General features: G+C 56.9%; 1 protein-coding gene across 3 annotated transcripts in view; it reads left to right on the forward strand.

The window, feature by feature from the left end:
• Positions 1-12,361, forward strand: part of Bmp1 (bone morphogenetic protein 1) — a 41,348-nt gene extending 28,987 nt beyond the window's left edge. Inside the window, exons 16-20 of one of the 3 annotated variants that reach the window (XM_027927028.2) lie at positions 3,182-3,307; positions 7,450-7,577; positions 7,947-8,160; positions 9,598-9,848; positions 11,642-12,361. In XM_027927028.2, the coding sequence (XP_027782829.1) occupies positions 3,182-3,307; positions 7,450-7,577; positions 7,947-8,160; positions 9,598-9,848; positions 11,642-11,776 (854 nt within the window). In that variant the 3' untranslated portion in view covers positions 11,777-12,361. The other 2 variants (XM_071610564.1, XM_071610565.1) reach the window with 2 other exon arrangements.
• The last annotated feature ends 3,804 nt before the right edge of the window (positions 12,362-16,165 follow it).

Here is a 16,165-nt window from a genome sequence, read left to right on the forward strand (position 1 = left end):
CCCCTAGCCTTTGGCCCAGGGCTAGACTGTGAGGCAGCTGGTGTCCTCCAAAGGCAAAAGGGCTGGAGCTCAGGCAGTCAAGGGCAGGAACTCTCTGGAACGGAGCATGAGGAGAGCAGGAAGCCTGCTGGAGCAGGTGGCTTGGGGAGGAGTGGTCAGGGAACCCTCACCCCAACTCTCCTGGTGGGCCGGGCCTAGGGTGGGCAGGAAGCTCCCGGCTGCGTCCATGCCATTTCCCTTTCCCCATGCCTCTGCCGAGGGTCCTGCATCCTCAAGCCCTCTATGTGGCTACTCTGCACCCTGCCTGCCCTACCTGGATGCCATGCACCTGCCCTGTACATTGGTCCCCTGCTTGGCACTGCCAGCCACCCTGCTCTGCTTTAGTGCTCAGTTGGGCTTCCGCCCCACAGCCCCTGCCCCACAGCTTGCTGAGACCCTCTCCCTGCAAGGCCAACCCCTTCCTTCTCTGGGCCCACCTAGAAGTCCTAGAAGGTGTTTACCAGAGGGCCGGGGGGGATGGAACACCTGCTCAGGGGCTGCTCGGCCCCGGGAACCATTACCTGCTTACTTGTCTCTTCCTGCCCTTGTGTTGCTCCGGTCTTGGAGGGGGCGGGGCCAACGCTCACATCCCGCCGGCCTGGAGTTATTGCTCTGCCCCCGACACTGCATGACACCGTGCCTACCCACTCTTAGCCATGCATAAGACACAGGCAAGCACGTTTGCATACTCACACGAGCGTGCGCATACACACACGCACACACACACATGCATTGCCCCATGGCACAAGGAACTTGGAGAGGACCCTCACCAATGGGCATCAAGGTTTAGCCCTCAGGGCCTGGGGCTTCTGACTCGGCCCCCCCAGGAGGGGGCTCTTTGGACTTTTGGGACACCCATCGAGGAGACCCTAAACCAAGAAGGAGAAGCAAGAGCCTGAAGACCTTCGGTCTGGCCCCAGCATCTCCAGGGCCTTTGGGCACTGTAGGGTGAGTGCCATCTCCTTGTCGGCCCACACCCACTTCCCTTTGCTCCTGTTCCTCCTGCAATTTGTTCCTCAGGTGCCAAGGTGGGGCTGCCCATTCCCCCTAGCCTGTGCCAGAGTCCCTGCCCTGGATGATGAGTCCCCTCCCTGGGACTGACTTTTCCTGACTCAGCCACCCCTCACCCACTCACTCAATCATCTGGAAAGTATTTTTTTTACCCATTCTGGGTGCCAGACACCAGATTAGGTATTTGAGGTGCAAACACAAGCAAGGCATGGGAAGACATCAAGACGTCTTCACTCAGTGTAGAGCTGAGCCCCAGCTCCCAGTGTCCTGAACCCCAGGACAGGGAATGGGGTGCCTCTCACCCCACCTTTCCCACAATTGGTGCAAAGGCAGTATCCTCAGGACCTCGGGCAGGCTCCCCGTAACGTGCAGAGAAGCATCCATTGGGAAGGGACTTGGATCCCATCTGATGACCCTATATTCCTGCAGGCCCCAACGGGTCTGACCCACCTGCATATGGATGAGAAGCAGGGCCCTGTGCTCAGGCCCTCAGGTTCCTCTCCTGGGAGACCAGAACAGGGTCGCGTCACAAATCCCACCTGGCTGGTTGAATGCCAGCCGGAGTCTTTCCACCACATCTCTGGAATTCTGGGCCTCCTTTGTGCCCACACACCTCGCCAGGATGCCCACCTCTACACTGGCACATCATCCCCCAAATGACCACAGGGAGGCCTGAGAATATGTGGCTATGGCATTCACATGCCTGACACTATGTGTATCTCTGTCATCGCCCCATGTGTGTATGCATGTGCTTGTGTGCAAGGGGCCCCCAGCACATGAGCAGCACCATATGTGAGTGGGCAGCTAGTGAGCACTTACATATGTCCTTGCATCCTTGTCTAGGTCCCCAGTAGCCACGTGTGCGGGCGTGTCTGACTTCCCGTGTGTGTCTGCATCAGTGCGCTGTGTTGGAGGTGTGTGTCTGTGTTGGTGGTATGAACCGCATGCACGTCTGTGCTGCCGGGTCTGGACAGCAGCACATTCGTGCTCAGGGCTGTGCGGCAGCGTGTCTGTGGGCTTGTGTGTGAGTGTCTGTGTCTGACACTCTGCAGATGCAGCCTCAGGAATGAGAGTGTGAGCGCAGCTCTCCCAGCCCCCTGCACACACCATCCCTACCAACGGCTCCTGTTTCTCCCCGTCCCATCCCCAGGGTGAGGGGTGCACGCCCCAGCTCTTGCTGTCCCTCCAGGCCTTCTCCTTGCCACAGGCTCCCTCCCCTGTGCTGTGCCTCATCCCACCTGCTGACCCAGCCCTCAGTGACCTGGCTGCGATGACATGGCCGCCCGCATGTGTGTCCGCTGCCCTCCCGCCCCTCCTGGCCCTGCCTACCTGCCTCAAGGCCCGGGTCTGGTTTTCATGGCTTTCCCTCTCTGGTCCCTGCCCTCCACCCCCACCCCTTGGTCCCTTTTCTCCTTCTCTCTGTCGTTTCAGAAAAGAGGCCACCTCTGCAGCCCCCTCGGGGACGCCCCCACCAGCTCAAATACCGTGTGCAGAAAAGAAACCGGACCCCCCAGTGAGGCCCCCCAGGCCTCCCAGACCCTTCGTTACTCAGGAAGCTCACCTCGGACAGACGGAGTGGGCTGGGGGCTTCGGAGCCCACCCACCCCCTGCCTCTGCTCTGCCACTCTGGCCACCTCCTCTGGCCGGACAGAACTGGTGCTCTACTCTCCTCCCCTGTCCCCCTCAGCCAACAGGGGAACCCTCCCTGCCCCCCTCCCATTTTGATGGTGTCTGTGACATTTCCTGTTGTGAAGTAAAAGAGGGACCCCTGCGTCCTGCTCCTTTCTCTTGCAGTCTGCTTGTCCGTGTGTCTGTTTTTCCACTTGTCCGTCTGTCCAGTAAGCAGGTAATGGTAGAAGTCCCGATGCTGGTCAGCTCCAGACCCTCCCCCGGCCCTCCCTCCACCCCACTTGCACCTTCTCTCCCCACAGCTGGGCCCCGCTCAGCTGTCTCCGCTTGATGCAGTGCCCAGGACCTGTCATCGCCTTGGCCTCCCACCCCCCAGCCCCGCTGCCTGTCACTGGCTCTCGCGCTCTCCCAGTGGGAGGCAGCCCCGCCAGACCTCCCGCTTCCCCTGGGGCCACCAGACCTCAGCCTCACACAGACCAAGATGCCCTTATTTGCCCCCTAGACAAGGACGAGTGCTCCAAGGACAATGGCGGCTGCCAGCAAGACTGTGTCAACACATTCGGCAGCTATGAGTGCCAGTGTCGCAGTGGCTTCGTTCTCCATGACAACAAGCACGACTGCAAGGAAGGTAAGGGCTGGGGGACACCACGCTGACAGCTGGGGTGACCAGAGCTCGCGGGGTACCCCAGAATACGTGGGGTGTCGCACAGGTAGATCTTCACACTAGAGGTGGGAACCCATAGTGTCACCTCCACCCACCTTGGTTGAGACTCACAGAGCACGTGCCCTCTGAGGTCACCTCACTTCACCTCCCACCTCCCCTTCCCATGGTGGGAGCACTGGTGGGCTCTCCCTGTCTGAGTCAGGAGAGGCGCTCACAGCTGCCTGAGGCTCTATTCTCAGGCTCCCCCTGAAGCCTACATGCAAGACTTTCTCTTTGTAGTGACCCCCTACCAGCACACAGGCCCAGGAGGAGAGGAGGTAAGAGCACAGATCCTGGAGCCAGGTTGCCCAGCTCCGCTCTGCCACTTAGCAAGCCGTGTGCCCTTGAGCCACTACCTACCCTCTCTGTGCCTCCTCTGCTCCTGTGCAAAATGAAGGTCATAATCATCCCTACCTCAGAGGGCACAGGGGAGCCCTGAAGTACTCTGAGCAAGCACAGTTGTGAATGTTTCCATTTCTGATCCCTGAGGCACCCAGAACAGGGCTGCCATTTCACTGTGAAGCTCTGCATGTGCATGTCGAGTATCGCTAATCTGAAAATTCAAAGTGCTCGAAACTGGAAACTCTGAGCACCCCCAGGATGCCACAGGTGGAAAATTCCACACCTGACTTCATGAGATGGATCCCAGTCAAAACACAGGTGCATTGAAAATATTGCATAAAATTACCTAAGGTGTAGATGAAACATGAATGAATTTCTTGTTTAGACCCATCCCCAAGATATCTCCTCACCTATATGCAGATATTCTAATATCAGAAACATTTCTGGCCCCAAGCATTTTGAATAAGGGATACTTCTTATGTATTTAACAATAGTGTTCAGGTGGTCACAATGGTACACACCTGTAATCCCAGTGACTTGGGAGACTGAGGCAGAAGGATCACAAGTTTGAGGCTAGCCTCAGCAATTTATTGAGACCCTCAGCGACTTAGTGAGACCTGTCTCAAAATTAACAAGAATTGGACTGGGGATGTTATTTAGTGGTAAAGCATCCATCCCCAGGACCAAAAAAAAAAAAAAAAAATCAGCTGTCATGCCATCACCCATATCATTCAATACCTGTTAGGACACAATATAGCATGGTCTACTCCAAGTCATTAATTGCATGTTCCCTGTCTGCTGAGCATGTACAATTCCAATAATACAACATAGACCTGTCTGTGACACTGACCATGTGACTTGGGGTGAGTCACTTAAACCTCTCTGAGCTTCAGTTCCTCACCCATGAAATGATAAAGAATGGCCCTCAGGGCTGGAGTTGTGGCTCACCGGCAGAGCGCTTGCCTCGCACGCACGTGTGAGGCAATGGTTTTGATCCTCTGCACAACATAAAATAAATAAATAAAACAAAGTAAAGGTATTTACCCATCTACAACTAAAAAAAAAAAAACAGCCCCACTCTGCAGGATACTAAGCCTTCTAGACATTGCACAGTGTGTGGCAAATGACTCTTCCACACCTGACTTAATCTTCACCATGATTAAGTGGACACCCCAGCTTGGTGCAGTGGTGCAATCCTGTAATCCCAGCGGTTCAGGAGGCTAAGGCAGGTGGATTACAAGTTCAAAGCCAGCCTCAGCAACTTAGTGAGGCACTAAGCAACTTAGTGAGACCCTGTCTCAAAATAAAAATAAAAGGGCTGGGGATGTGGCCCAGTGGTTAAGTGCCCCTGGGTTCAATCTCTTGTACCCCCCCCCAAAAAAAAAATAAAAGTGGAACCCAGGTGGAAATAAAAGCTGCAAAGCTGAATAAACAGAATCAATGCACCTCAGTGAACAAGAGTCAAGGACTTTCTGAGTGTGGCGCTCATAGTCCTTGGAGTGCTCACGTCTTTTAGCTCAAGGGGCCTTATCTGTTCTTGTCTGAACTGTATTCTGGCTCTGTAGTCTCCATGGAAAAGAGGTTTGATAAAGAACAGCATCAACCAGACAGCCAGGAAAAGGTGTTCCCCTCCTGGAAAGATGGCCTGCTCATCTGCTCATCCGCTCATCCGATTCATTTGAGAAGCACTAGGGCCCCTCACTCGGGTGCAGGATAATGACGGATCAGTCTATATCCCCTGGCCCTTGGAGCACCCAGGACTGTGCAGAGTTCTGTAGGAGACTGGAGAAAGGAGTCCCTGTTTCTGAAGCAGATTATAGACTAGCTGGGGAGAGACATCAGTGTACAAGGCAACAGCGGGGAAACTGGTATGGAAATGGTGTGGGCACAGTGGCCATAGAAGCTACAGGTGGGTGATGAGGACAGGCCTCAGCTCAACAGCAGAGAGGCAGGAGCTCAAGCTGCTTGCACCAGGGACTTGCAAGGGCCCTGCCCTGGGGCCCCTGTAGGATGCATTTGGGGAGCCTCTGACTCAAGGCCCAGACTGTCCCCTTTTCCTTCCGATCCTACAGCACAGTGGCTGCCCACTTACCCTCAGAGGGACCTGCCAGAGAGTGTGACTATGAATAGTGATCATCACTTTTCAATATGCATTTGGGAGGCCGTGCTCTGCAGAGGCAGAAGTCAGATTGCTGTGGACCGAGGAGACATAAGTAGTGAGAAGGGGGTAGCCAGTTTTCCAGAAGTTTAGCTGAGAAGAAGAGGAGTATGGAGGGGTCATTGCTGGGGGCACAGAGAAGAGTTCTGCGAGGTCCATGGGCTATAGAACTGGGAGAGAGCCTGACAGTGGATCCTTTGTGGTGGGAGGGTTCCCTGGTGTGGCCAACAATAAGCTCTAACTCCCAGAAAGATGATCCATGCTGATGGGGAGAAAGGACAACTTCACTGAGGCCACAGGGAAGGAGGGAGGCAGGCAGGTTCATGTTGGAGGGCCCTGGTGTCCTCAGGAGGAGGAGGAGGGCGGTCTGCAGCTCAGGTGGAGGATAGTTGAGACAAGGGCTCAAGGAAAGGAATGAAAGTTTTGGACAATTGCTGAAGACCGGAGAGATGGAGCTGGGAAAGGACAAATCCAAAGAGGATCCAGAGGTCTGGGGCCCCTGTGAGGTCAGAGACCACAGATGGGGTTTTCTAAGTTGGAAGGGCAGCACTCAGGGATGCCAGTGTGGATGAGTTGTTTTGTGATCAGCCATGTAGTCTAGCTGGAGAGGGAGGTCAGCAAGCCCTCCAGGTCCGTGGGGGCCAAACCTGTGGATTCAGCCACCCTCCAGCGGAGAACACAGGGGCCTGTGACGACCCTGCCTGTCCTGAACGCATTCAGACCTTTGCCATTGTTTTGGAAGCAATGCAATGTTAAGGACTCGTACACAGCGTTTACACTGTGAGGTGTTACATAAGTGATCCAGAAATGATCTAAAGCGCACAGAAGGATGTGCATAGGTTCTATGCAAATACTAGGCCATTTTATATAAGGACTTGAGCATCTGTGGAGCCCTGGAATAAATTCCCTGTGGTACTGAGGGACATCTCTACTGGGAGAAAACAGAAAGGGAAAGACCAGGGAGGTGTCTCTAAAGTAGAGTAACCACCGTTGGCAAGGCCAGGGCCGAACACGCTGGGAAACAGCAGCAGCCACAGAGACGGTGAGGTGCTGGAGGCAAAGCCCAGGGTGAGGCTCTGAGGAAGGGAGATGAGAACCCACGGGACTGAGAAGGTCCAGGGACACAGAGCCTGTGTTGGTGGGCCAGCCACCTGCTGGTGGACATCACCCAGGAAGGTGGCAGGAGTGGGGAGCAGAGGAAAACGGAGTCAGGTGCCAGAGTCTCCTGTGGCCAGTGGAGGGCAGTTTCAGGATGCACGTGAACCCACAGAGCTGGGAGAGAGTGTGTCAGGGTTCCCTGACAGAGGTGGTGTGGCCACATGGCCACAGAGGGGTCGGGGTTGGCCCCAGAGAGCAGCTTCCTTCGATGCTCACCTAAGGCCTTCGCAGGAGCCAAGCAGTTAGACTTGCCCTGGGCACGGGTCCCGGAGTGAGAAAGAAACCATGGGCATACTTAGTTCATTTTGTAAGCAGGGGACAAGAGACAGAAGGAAGGAAGCGCTTTCCTCCTAGGAGACATCAGCACATGGGGCCCCTCAGAGCCCCTCCACCACTCATATATCCACAGCTGGCTGTGACCACAAGGTGACATCCACTAGCGGCACCATCACCAGTCCCAACTGGCCGGAAAAATATCCCAGCAAGAAGGAGTGCACCTGGGCCATCTCCAGCACCCCGGGGCACCGGGTCAAGCTGGTAAGGACCTTGCCCCCCATGCATGAGCGCCCCTCCCTCCATGCCAGGTGGCTCTGCTTGCTTCTGTCACCTCAAAAGCACTATTGTGTCAGAAGTGCTGGCTGCAGACACGGTGGCCTGACTGAACCCATGCCCTGTCATCCCTGCAAGGACAAATCAGCTGGACATAGGCCCCCTTCCCAGTGCACACTGGAGGTGTTCCTGCATTACCCCATTCCTGAGTCCTCCCTCAGCGGCATCCCCCAGCCGTGGCCACTCCCGTGAGTGTACATGAGCTGGGGTCCAGAGGCCCAGGGTGAAGCCACCCATTTCTACCCCAGCTGCCCCTGGCCACATCCTTACTAAGCACTCCTGCCTCGTGCCTCCCAGACCTTCTTGGAGATGGACATCGAGTCTCAGCCTGAGTGTGCCTATGACCACCTGGAGGTGTTTGATGGACGCGATGCCAAAGCCCCTGTCCTTGGCCGTTTTTGTGGCAGCAAGAAGCCTGAGCCCGTCCTGGCCACGGGCAGCCGGATGTTCCTGCGCTTCTACTCGGACAACTCAGTCCAGAGGAAAGGCTTCCAGGCATCCCACTCCACAGGTGAGGCCTGCCTCAGGCAGCACTGCCCTCCTGCTGTCCTCTGCGCTGTAGGCATTGCCGACCTAGGTCTCCTAGCCAGGCCCTGCAGGGGTGGCGTTTACAAAGGGCTGTGAGGACCCAGACAGACAGAGCCCAAGAGGCAAGACAGTGTGTTCCAAGGACAGGCCAGAGGGGCAGAGGGAGCACTAAGGAGGGAGGTCAGGAAACAGCAGTAACAACAGTACAGGATGTACAACAGTACAGAGTCTCCACTGGTGGCACATAGACAGTGCATCCTCCCTCCCATACCCCCACCCCCAGATGCACCCATTCATTCACTGTATGGATATTTATGAGCATGTGATGTGTGTGTGGCAGCATGCCAAGCTCAAGTGGCAAAAATGACCTTGGCCCTTAAGGGGCCCACTCTGCATTCACCTGCCTATTTGACCCCCATGGGCTGAGCTGTCCCTGTTCCAAAAGACGGGGGTGGGGGGGCTTGTGGCAATGAGTCAGACATGAGCCCTTCACCCCTGTGCCTGACCTCCAGGAGCCAGAGAAGTCAGGTGCGGATCTACAGCATGAGACACAACACAATAAGGGCACAGCGAGGGCACTCGGGCCCAACTTGGAGTAGTTGGGCAGGGACAGGGGCAGGGGCAGAGGCCTCAGCACGGCTCAGGGCGTGCACAGGTGTGAGTGTGTGAGGTCTGCAGCAAAGTGGGAACCCTGGGGCTGCAGAGAGGCTGGAGCCCATCCTGGGAGCCTATGAGCACAGACCAAGGGTGTCAGCTGCAGTTCTCGGGGAGCCACCTATCATCAGGGAGTCCCCAGAACTGAGGGGTCCACGGCCTCCCTTCCTCCCCTCTAACTCCACCCTGACCCCACCCCCTCCTGGGGTCACCAGCACCAGGGCACAGGAGAGAGGCCTGAGGGCATTGGGCAGAAGGAGGCTGCCAATGACCCTGCCCTGTGTGTTCCTGTTTGCCCTTCCCAGGCGAGGGTCACAAACCAGAGGCCAGAACTCCATCTGGCCTGCAGACTTCAGTATTTGGCCCACACATTGTTTTTTAAAATTTTGAGCCAGCACTTAAGAATCAGGAGTTTCCACCTAAAACCAGCTATATAGCTTCTCTCCTGAAAATGGAAGCTCTGGTGACACTGAGCCACATTCTTCCTTGGCAGCTCTCAGCTGGGGCAAATTAACAATGTCCTCTAGAGACCAAGTGTGCCTTCCCCTGGCCTAGGCCACCTTCCACCTGGAGCCTCACCCCAGAGCACCCCAGCTCCTCATAGCCCATAGCCTGAGGCAGTATAGCAGGACACTTGCTCAGCCAAGTCCTGAGCCAGGTACCACCCACACTGACCACATGGCCTCCCTCACCAGCCTGGTGTGATGCAGTGTCCAGCACAGGGTGGTACTCAGGGGGCGGTGGCCAATTTTTTCGTCCCCTGCAGAGTGTGGGGGCCAAGTTCGGGCAGACGTGAAGACCAAGGACCTTTACTCCCATGCCCAGTTTGGTGACAACAACTACCCCAGCGGGGTGGACTGTGAATGGGTCATCGTGGCTGAGGAGGGCTATGGTGTGGAGCTTGTGTTCCGGACCTTCGAAGTAGAGGAAGAGACCGACTGTGGCTATGACTACATGGAGCTCTTTGATGGCTATGACAGCACAGCCCCCAGACTGGGGCGCTACTGTGGCTCCGGGGTGAGTGCCCTCCATTACCCTCCACCCCTCTTACCCCAATCCTGAGACCCAACACTAATAGAGGAAGTGTCCCTGGAGGCCTGGGGTGCTAGGCTGAGTGGCAGCACATGCCTGACCATCTGTAGATGGTTGGGGGTGCTCAGAGAGGCCACCCTACCTGGACCATCCCCACCCAGGAAACCAAGGTCCTCTCTGGACAACACAGAGGTCTTTGCAGCCTCTAGGCCAGGTCCTACTCTGGGCTAGTTTGGCTAGTCCCATAGGGTCACTTCATCTGAGGAGGGGATAGTTTCTCCTGTGTTCCTTAGCCCCTTGTCTCTGTCCCACAGCAGATTCCCAGGGCCTGAGTAGGGGGCAGATAGTGGGTCCAGAGCTAGGATGGGGGCCTGAGCTGTGTCGCTCTCACCAGTCCTGGATGAATTACAGAAACATTCTAGTCTCTTCTTCCCCTGCCAGTTTCTCCCCTTAGTGAGAGGCCAGCTTGTCTCCAAGCCATTGCTGCTGCCATCCAAGCAGGCCCTGGGCACCGCTTCTCTCTCCCTGACACACACTTACAGGAGGCAGCAGGCAAAGTCAGCTTGACAGGCTTCTAACCAAGGCCATGTGCTGGCCCACAGGTGGATGTTTTCCTCCCAGTAAGAGAGCTTATGGCTCTCTCGCTCACGCTCCCTATTTTATTTTTTTTTATGTGTGTGTGTGTCTTTTTAAATCTTTCTCTCTCCAGAGAAAGCTGCCACCCCTTCCCTGTCTCTGTCTCACACCAACACATGTGTGTACCTTCCCACGCACTCACATGCACTCAGACAAGCTGCCTGGCCCCTCCCTCTCTCGTGGCCATCCTCAAGGGCAGCCTGGGTGCCCCCGGGAGGGCTAAACCTCCAGGAGCGGCGGCAGCTGCTGGGTCCAGCATTGGCCGCTTACCCCCTTCGGAGCAGAGCTCTATTCTTGTGTGGTCAGCGGGACTGGCCAAGGTGGAACAGCAGTGGGAAGCAGTGTCCACCCCCAGCCCGCCCACCCAGCTGTACTGGCATCTGCTGGCTAACTAGCTCGGGCCCCTCTCTGCTTTGCCCCTTCCTCTTCTGAGTCACACATTAAATGGGGTGTCTCCAGGGGCATCTTCCAGAGACCTCTCCCAGGTGGGGCTCAGGGGAGGGGTCCTGGGAAGGAACCCTTGCAGGGCTCTGTGGCACAGTACTGGAAATATCCCAAGACGCTCAGGAATGATTTCTCCAGCTCGAGGGCCAGAGCACTGCTGTAGCCATGGAGCCACCTAGGAAGGGTATCACCTGGCACAGACCACTGCCAGACCAGGTGTGACAGAGTCCAGGTCTGGGAGAGACTGCGTCTGTCCCCACTGCTCCCTCCATGTCCTCGCAGCAGAGAAGTGCTGCCCCACCTTCTCTGAGTCCACTGGGACAGCAAGAAGGCGGCCCCCATGCTACGTCCCACCTCTGCATGTTTCCACACTCCTCCTCTTGCCTGGCCACCCCCTAGGCCCATCTATGCTGGAAGAGCTACAGCTTTCGCTCCCGTGTGCAGTCCAGGGACTTGAGGCCCAGAGAAGAGAGGTGGCTTCAGGCCTGCACTACCCACTAGTGAGGGACAGAACCGAGTTTAAAATGGAAGCAGCCTCTGAACCGAAGACATGCTGCCCTCTCCAGGTGTCCCATTAGACTGCCACTAGCATGACACTGTTTCAGGGGCTGGGGGAGTTTGGGGTCTCGGGGAAGGAAGAGAGCAGCCGGGTCCCCCTCCTCCTCCTCATGCCCCACGCCTGTCCCTTTCTCCACCAGCCTCCAGAGGAGGTGTATTCAGCCGGAGACTCTGTCCTGGTGAAATTCCACTCAGATGACACCATCACCAAGAAAGGCTTCCACCTGCGGTACACCAGCACCAAGTTCCAGGACACACTCCACAGCAGGAAGTGACCACCGCCCTTGCACGGGGCGGGGACGGCAGTCCTGCTTCCCTTGGTCACCTGGACTGGACAGTGGGGGTGGTGGGCAAAAGTGACACCCCATGCCTCACCCTCAGGCCCCAGGACCTGCGGAGCCGACAGGCCAGGAGAGGGTGTCCTCCGGAGGTGGGGGACTTGGACTGCTTTGTAAGCCGCTTCCCCACCACGCCCCGCCAGAGTGAGGGGCCAGGGCCAGGGAGCCAGCGCTTCCACCGAGACACTTGAAGTAACCATTTCTCTCTGGGGCCCCCACCTGGTGGCAAGAGGGCCTGTCAGCAGAACACTGCCACCTTCCTGCCATCTCCACGTGCTGTATTGTGTATAGCCAGTGGCCGTAATCTCCATTGTAACGTACCTTTCCCACCCCTCTTCAGCCTTGATTTGGTTTTATTTTGACCCCCACTTCCTCGGTTCCTGGGGCAAGAGTATCTGTGCATGTCCCCTAGGAGCCACAGTGGGGCGGTGGCCAGGAGAGTGGAGAAACAAGGCAGGGCTTCTCAGGCCCGCTGGCTGGTCGGCCACACCGGCCCCCCCAGCCAATAAACTGAAAGTGTTACAGCCAATTCCCTGTGCCAGATGCTGTCTGGGACGTGGGGGTGGGGGGTCTCCTTCCAGATGTGCAGGCTCGCTGGGTGTCCGAGGCCGGCGTGTGGCCAGGACACCTGGCTTTGCTGGCTCTCCTTCCCTCCTGTGATGGTGAGATTTCACACTTGGGCATAGGAGCGCACGCGCACACACACATGCCTGTAAACTGCAGGCTGCAGGCACGTTGCGCGCACACACACACTGTTCCTGGCCCTCCCACACAACAGGAGGGTAGAACGTTCTATAAAGAGGCTGTCTGGGTGGAGGGAGGAGGTACATAGAAAGGTTTGGGGTGTGTCTGTCCATCTGGCTTTCCTTTCTCGGCTGGAGAACGAAGGGCTGTGAGGGCGGCTGACCAGAGGAGCCCACTGGGAGCCAGGAAACCTGCATCAGCTGGGATGGGGCCAGCGCTAGCCTCCTGGCCTCGCAAGCCTCCCCTGTGGAGACACTTGCTAGGCAGCCACTGAGCAAACATTCCAGCCCCGGCCCCTCTCCCCCAGACCCAAGGCTGCAGTCTCCATCCAGCCCCTCCTTCCTGACACTGCCCTCTCTCCAGCCAGCTGTGAGGCCCAGACCTGTGCCTCCCAGAGGCCAGGAGAGAATCCACAGCCCTGCTCCCTCCCTTCCAAGGGGGCTCTCCTCCCCCTTCTCTCCCTGCTCTCAGGGAAATAAAGCAGAAAGAGGACAGAGAGAAGCTGCTCTCCTGCCTGGGCTGGCCACGTTTGGACTCTGGAGAGCATCAGACAGCCTGTCCAGCCCCCGGCTCCCAGAGAACCTTCAGTGGATGGTGAATCTCACGCTACCCTGAGGCTCCTCCCTGTCACAGGGGCAGATGCTGTGCCAGATCTGTCTAGACTCTGGGGATCGCCCCCACCAGGGAGCAGTGCAGCACAGAAGACCCCGTGTTGGCCCTTTAAGTAGGAAGCAGTAGTGGGAAGCAGAAGGTACACCCACTACCTCATCTTCCTGGAAGCCAGACAGGCTGGGACCCTCTCCTCCGGGCCTGGCCTCAGGTAGGATCTTGCAGCCCTGCAAAGGGGAGGGAGAGGCCCAGAAGGGTACTGCTCATTACAGCAGCAGTGAAGGCCCAGTGATGATGATGTCACAGCCACTTCTTGCTCTCTTCTCTGATAGGGTTGCTCAGGACAGCCTGGAGGACCATGACCAGGATAGAAGCCCTCGGCAGTGGGAGCCTCCTGGCCGTGCTTTCCAGACACTGTCCACCAGCTTGGCACTGGCTGCTCCTTAACAGAACTTACAGTCATTGGCCACAGTCCTTGCTCAAAGGCCATATGCCCAAAGGAGCCAAGATCATAACCCTGTCCTGACAGCGGGGCTGCAGTCCACAGAGATGGACCCAGCCCCTACCACAATCAGGCTCCTTATGAACCCACATAGCCTCACCAGGCTTATGTCCAAGACTCCGGCACCCAAGCAGACTCAGGCTTCTCAGGAAGGAGCCTCCTGGCCCTCACTAGGCCCACCTTCAGAGGCAGCCAGTGGCTACAGCACCCCAGGTCCAGGGCGGGCCCAGTGGGGGAGGTTCAGTACCAGTAGTAAAAGGTGCAGAGCATCCGGGACACCCACGCCAAACAGAAGAAGCTCTGCGGGGGGCTTAGGTAGAGGTCCTGAACTGCAGCGTGGGTCCAAAACCACCCCAATAGTGGCCCCAAATCTTGAAGGCCACTGAGTAGGTCCTTAACAGCAGTTTAAGGTCCTCTGTCACAGTCAACCAAGAAGCAGGGGGACAGGCCTGTCTGGATGGTCAGATGTCCACCCCACATGCTCGTAATCAGGGCGATGGGCAGGCTTTGATGGAGGGAGGAGGAGAGGAGGGCAGGGAGGAAGCAGGTGTGGGAACAGAGCTCTCCTCAGGCTTTGGGAGACATTCAGGAGGCTGCAGGCCAGGAAACTCTACAGAATTCAGGAAAGTATCGAGCTCTCCAGAGTCAGCCCACCCTTACCTCCTGGCTGCGTCAGGGCTCTGGACGAGGCCAACCGCAGTGCAGCTTGGGAGAGCCATGGTAAGGGAGATTCAGTGACGACTCCAACCATTTCCCAGCCCCTGTCTCCCTGGGGTCCCGCTGTCCTCAGTGCATAACTAGCTGTGGAAGAGCCATGCTGAAGCTGCCCCGACTCTGACTCCTGGCCTTAAACCAGACAGAGATAAGCACTCCCAGAGCTCCCAGACTTCTCCCTCTAGGACCACCTCTCTAGCCCTTGGCACAGAGGACAGCCCAGGTTGGCAGTCGGGAGACCTGGCTCTGCCGCACTTAGCTCTGTGACACGGCCAAGTGCGCTTCCTGCCATAGTCAGAGGCGGAAGAGAAACCCCAATGTCTAGGCTCCAAGGCAGCTAGAATGCAGGGGTCCAAGTTGTCAAGTGGCTAGTACCCTTGAGAGAGGTGTCCAGGCTTCCAGGGCCCACCCCTGGCTTGACTGTCAAATCAGGAAAGTTGAGAGTTTACTTCTCACTCCCTAGTGCTGTTCATTTCTGCCCCCACCCATCCACCTACCTCTCAGGAATAAAAAGGTCCCAAGCATGAGAGCAAATATAGCCCACTGTGAACCCTAGCTCTACACTGGGTGGCTATGTGACCTTGAATAAGTCACTTAACTTCTCTGAGCCTATTTTTTTTCATCTGTAAACCTGGGATGATAATAACACTTGACACAGTTATGAAGATGGACCAAGGTGAACTTTGAAGAGAAAACTGTCACTGCACCTGACAAACAGCAGACTTCTCATAAGTGAACCTACTTTCCTCTCTCAGAGAGCTTTCTCATTTCAGGGCTGCAGTTCTCCTAGGTTAAAGGAACTCTCTGGGTACACTGGCCTTGGGGCTCAAATGCTTAACCCACAGCCAGGAGGGGCTTGTGGGGCAGCAGGGAAAGATTTCTGGCCAGCTGGTAGCCTTTTTGGGCACCTCGGGTGTCACACCCTGTACTTGACTGTCCCTGCGTGCGAGGCTGATTCTAGAATCCATGAAAAGCTTTGCTGCTCCAGTTTGCAAAAAAATACACGTGATGGACTCGGAGTGCTGGGGAAGAGGGCAGCCAGATGTTCTCCCCAGAGACCCCCAAGACCCCCAACCCAGACTCCTGCCAACCAGAGCTGCTGCTTCTGCCCCACACCTCCCCTCCCCCACCAGGACATCTGGTTCCAATCTCCTCCAGGTGCTGCAGCCACGCCATTTTATAGCCCATCACCTCAGCGGGGCTTCTGGAAGGCGTCCCTCCATTTCGGGGGATGGTCCCTCCTCATCCCTTTCCTGGAGACCCCAGCCACCTCTTTTCCTACCAGGAAGAAGAGACACATCCTTGAGGGACTCTAGCTGGCCCCCTCCTTCCTTCTGCTTTGTGGAAGGCGTGGGCTTTTACCCACCTGGACTAAGAGGAGCGAGGCTGGCCTGGGAGGGAAGAGCCAGCAGGGATGTGGGCACACATCTGAGCAGAGGGGAACGTGGGAGCTGTGCGGGGGGGCACCTGTGTGCGTCCACGTGTTTTTGTTGGGTGTGTCCGTGTGTTTGTGGTGCTCCGCAGAACACCCCACCTGTTACCTGCTTTCTGGCCACTGCATGTCCCCCGCTGCCTGCATGGGAGACAGCCAGAGTCCAGGGGGAGCCCTCACGTGGGCACCCTCTGGGGCCTCCTGGGTTTCCTCTCAGCCTGGCCAAGGGAGTGTGTGTGTGTGTGTGCGCGCGCGCGCGCGCCTCACACGGAGACCTTCCTCCTTCTATGGGTCAGATTAGATAGACCTCTGGTCAGAACGGAGC

This window comes from Marmota flaviventris, chromosome 3 (assembly GCF_047511675.1).
Source record: "Marmota flaviventris isolate mMarFla1 chromosome 3, mMarFla1.hap1, whole genome shotgun sequence".
NCBI lineage: Eukaryota > Metazoa > Chordata > Mammalia > Rodentia > Sciuridae > Marmota > Marmota flaviventris.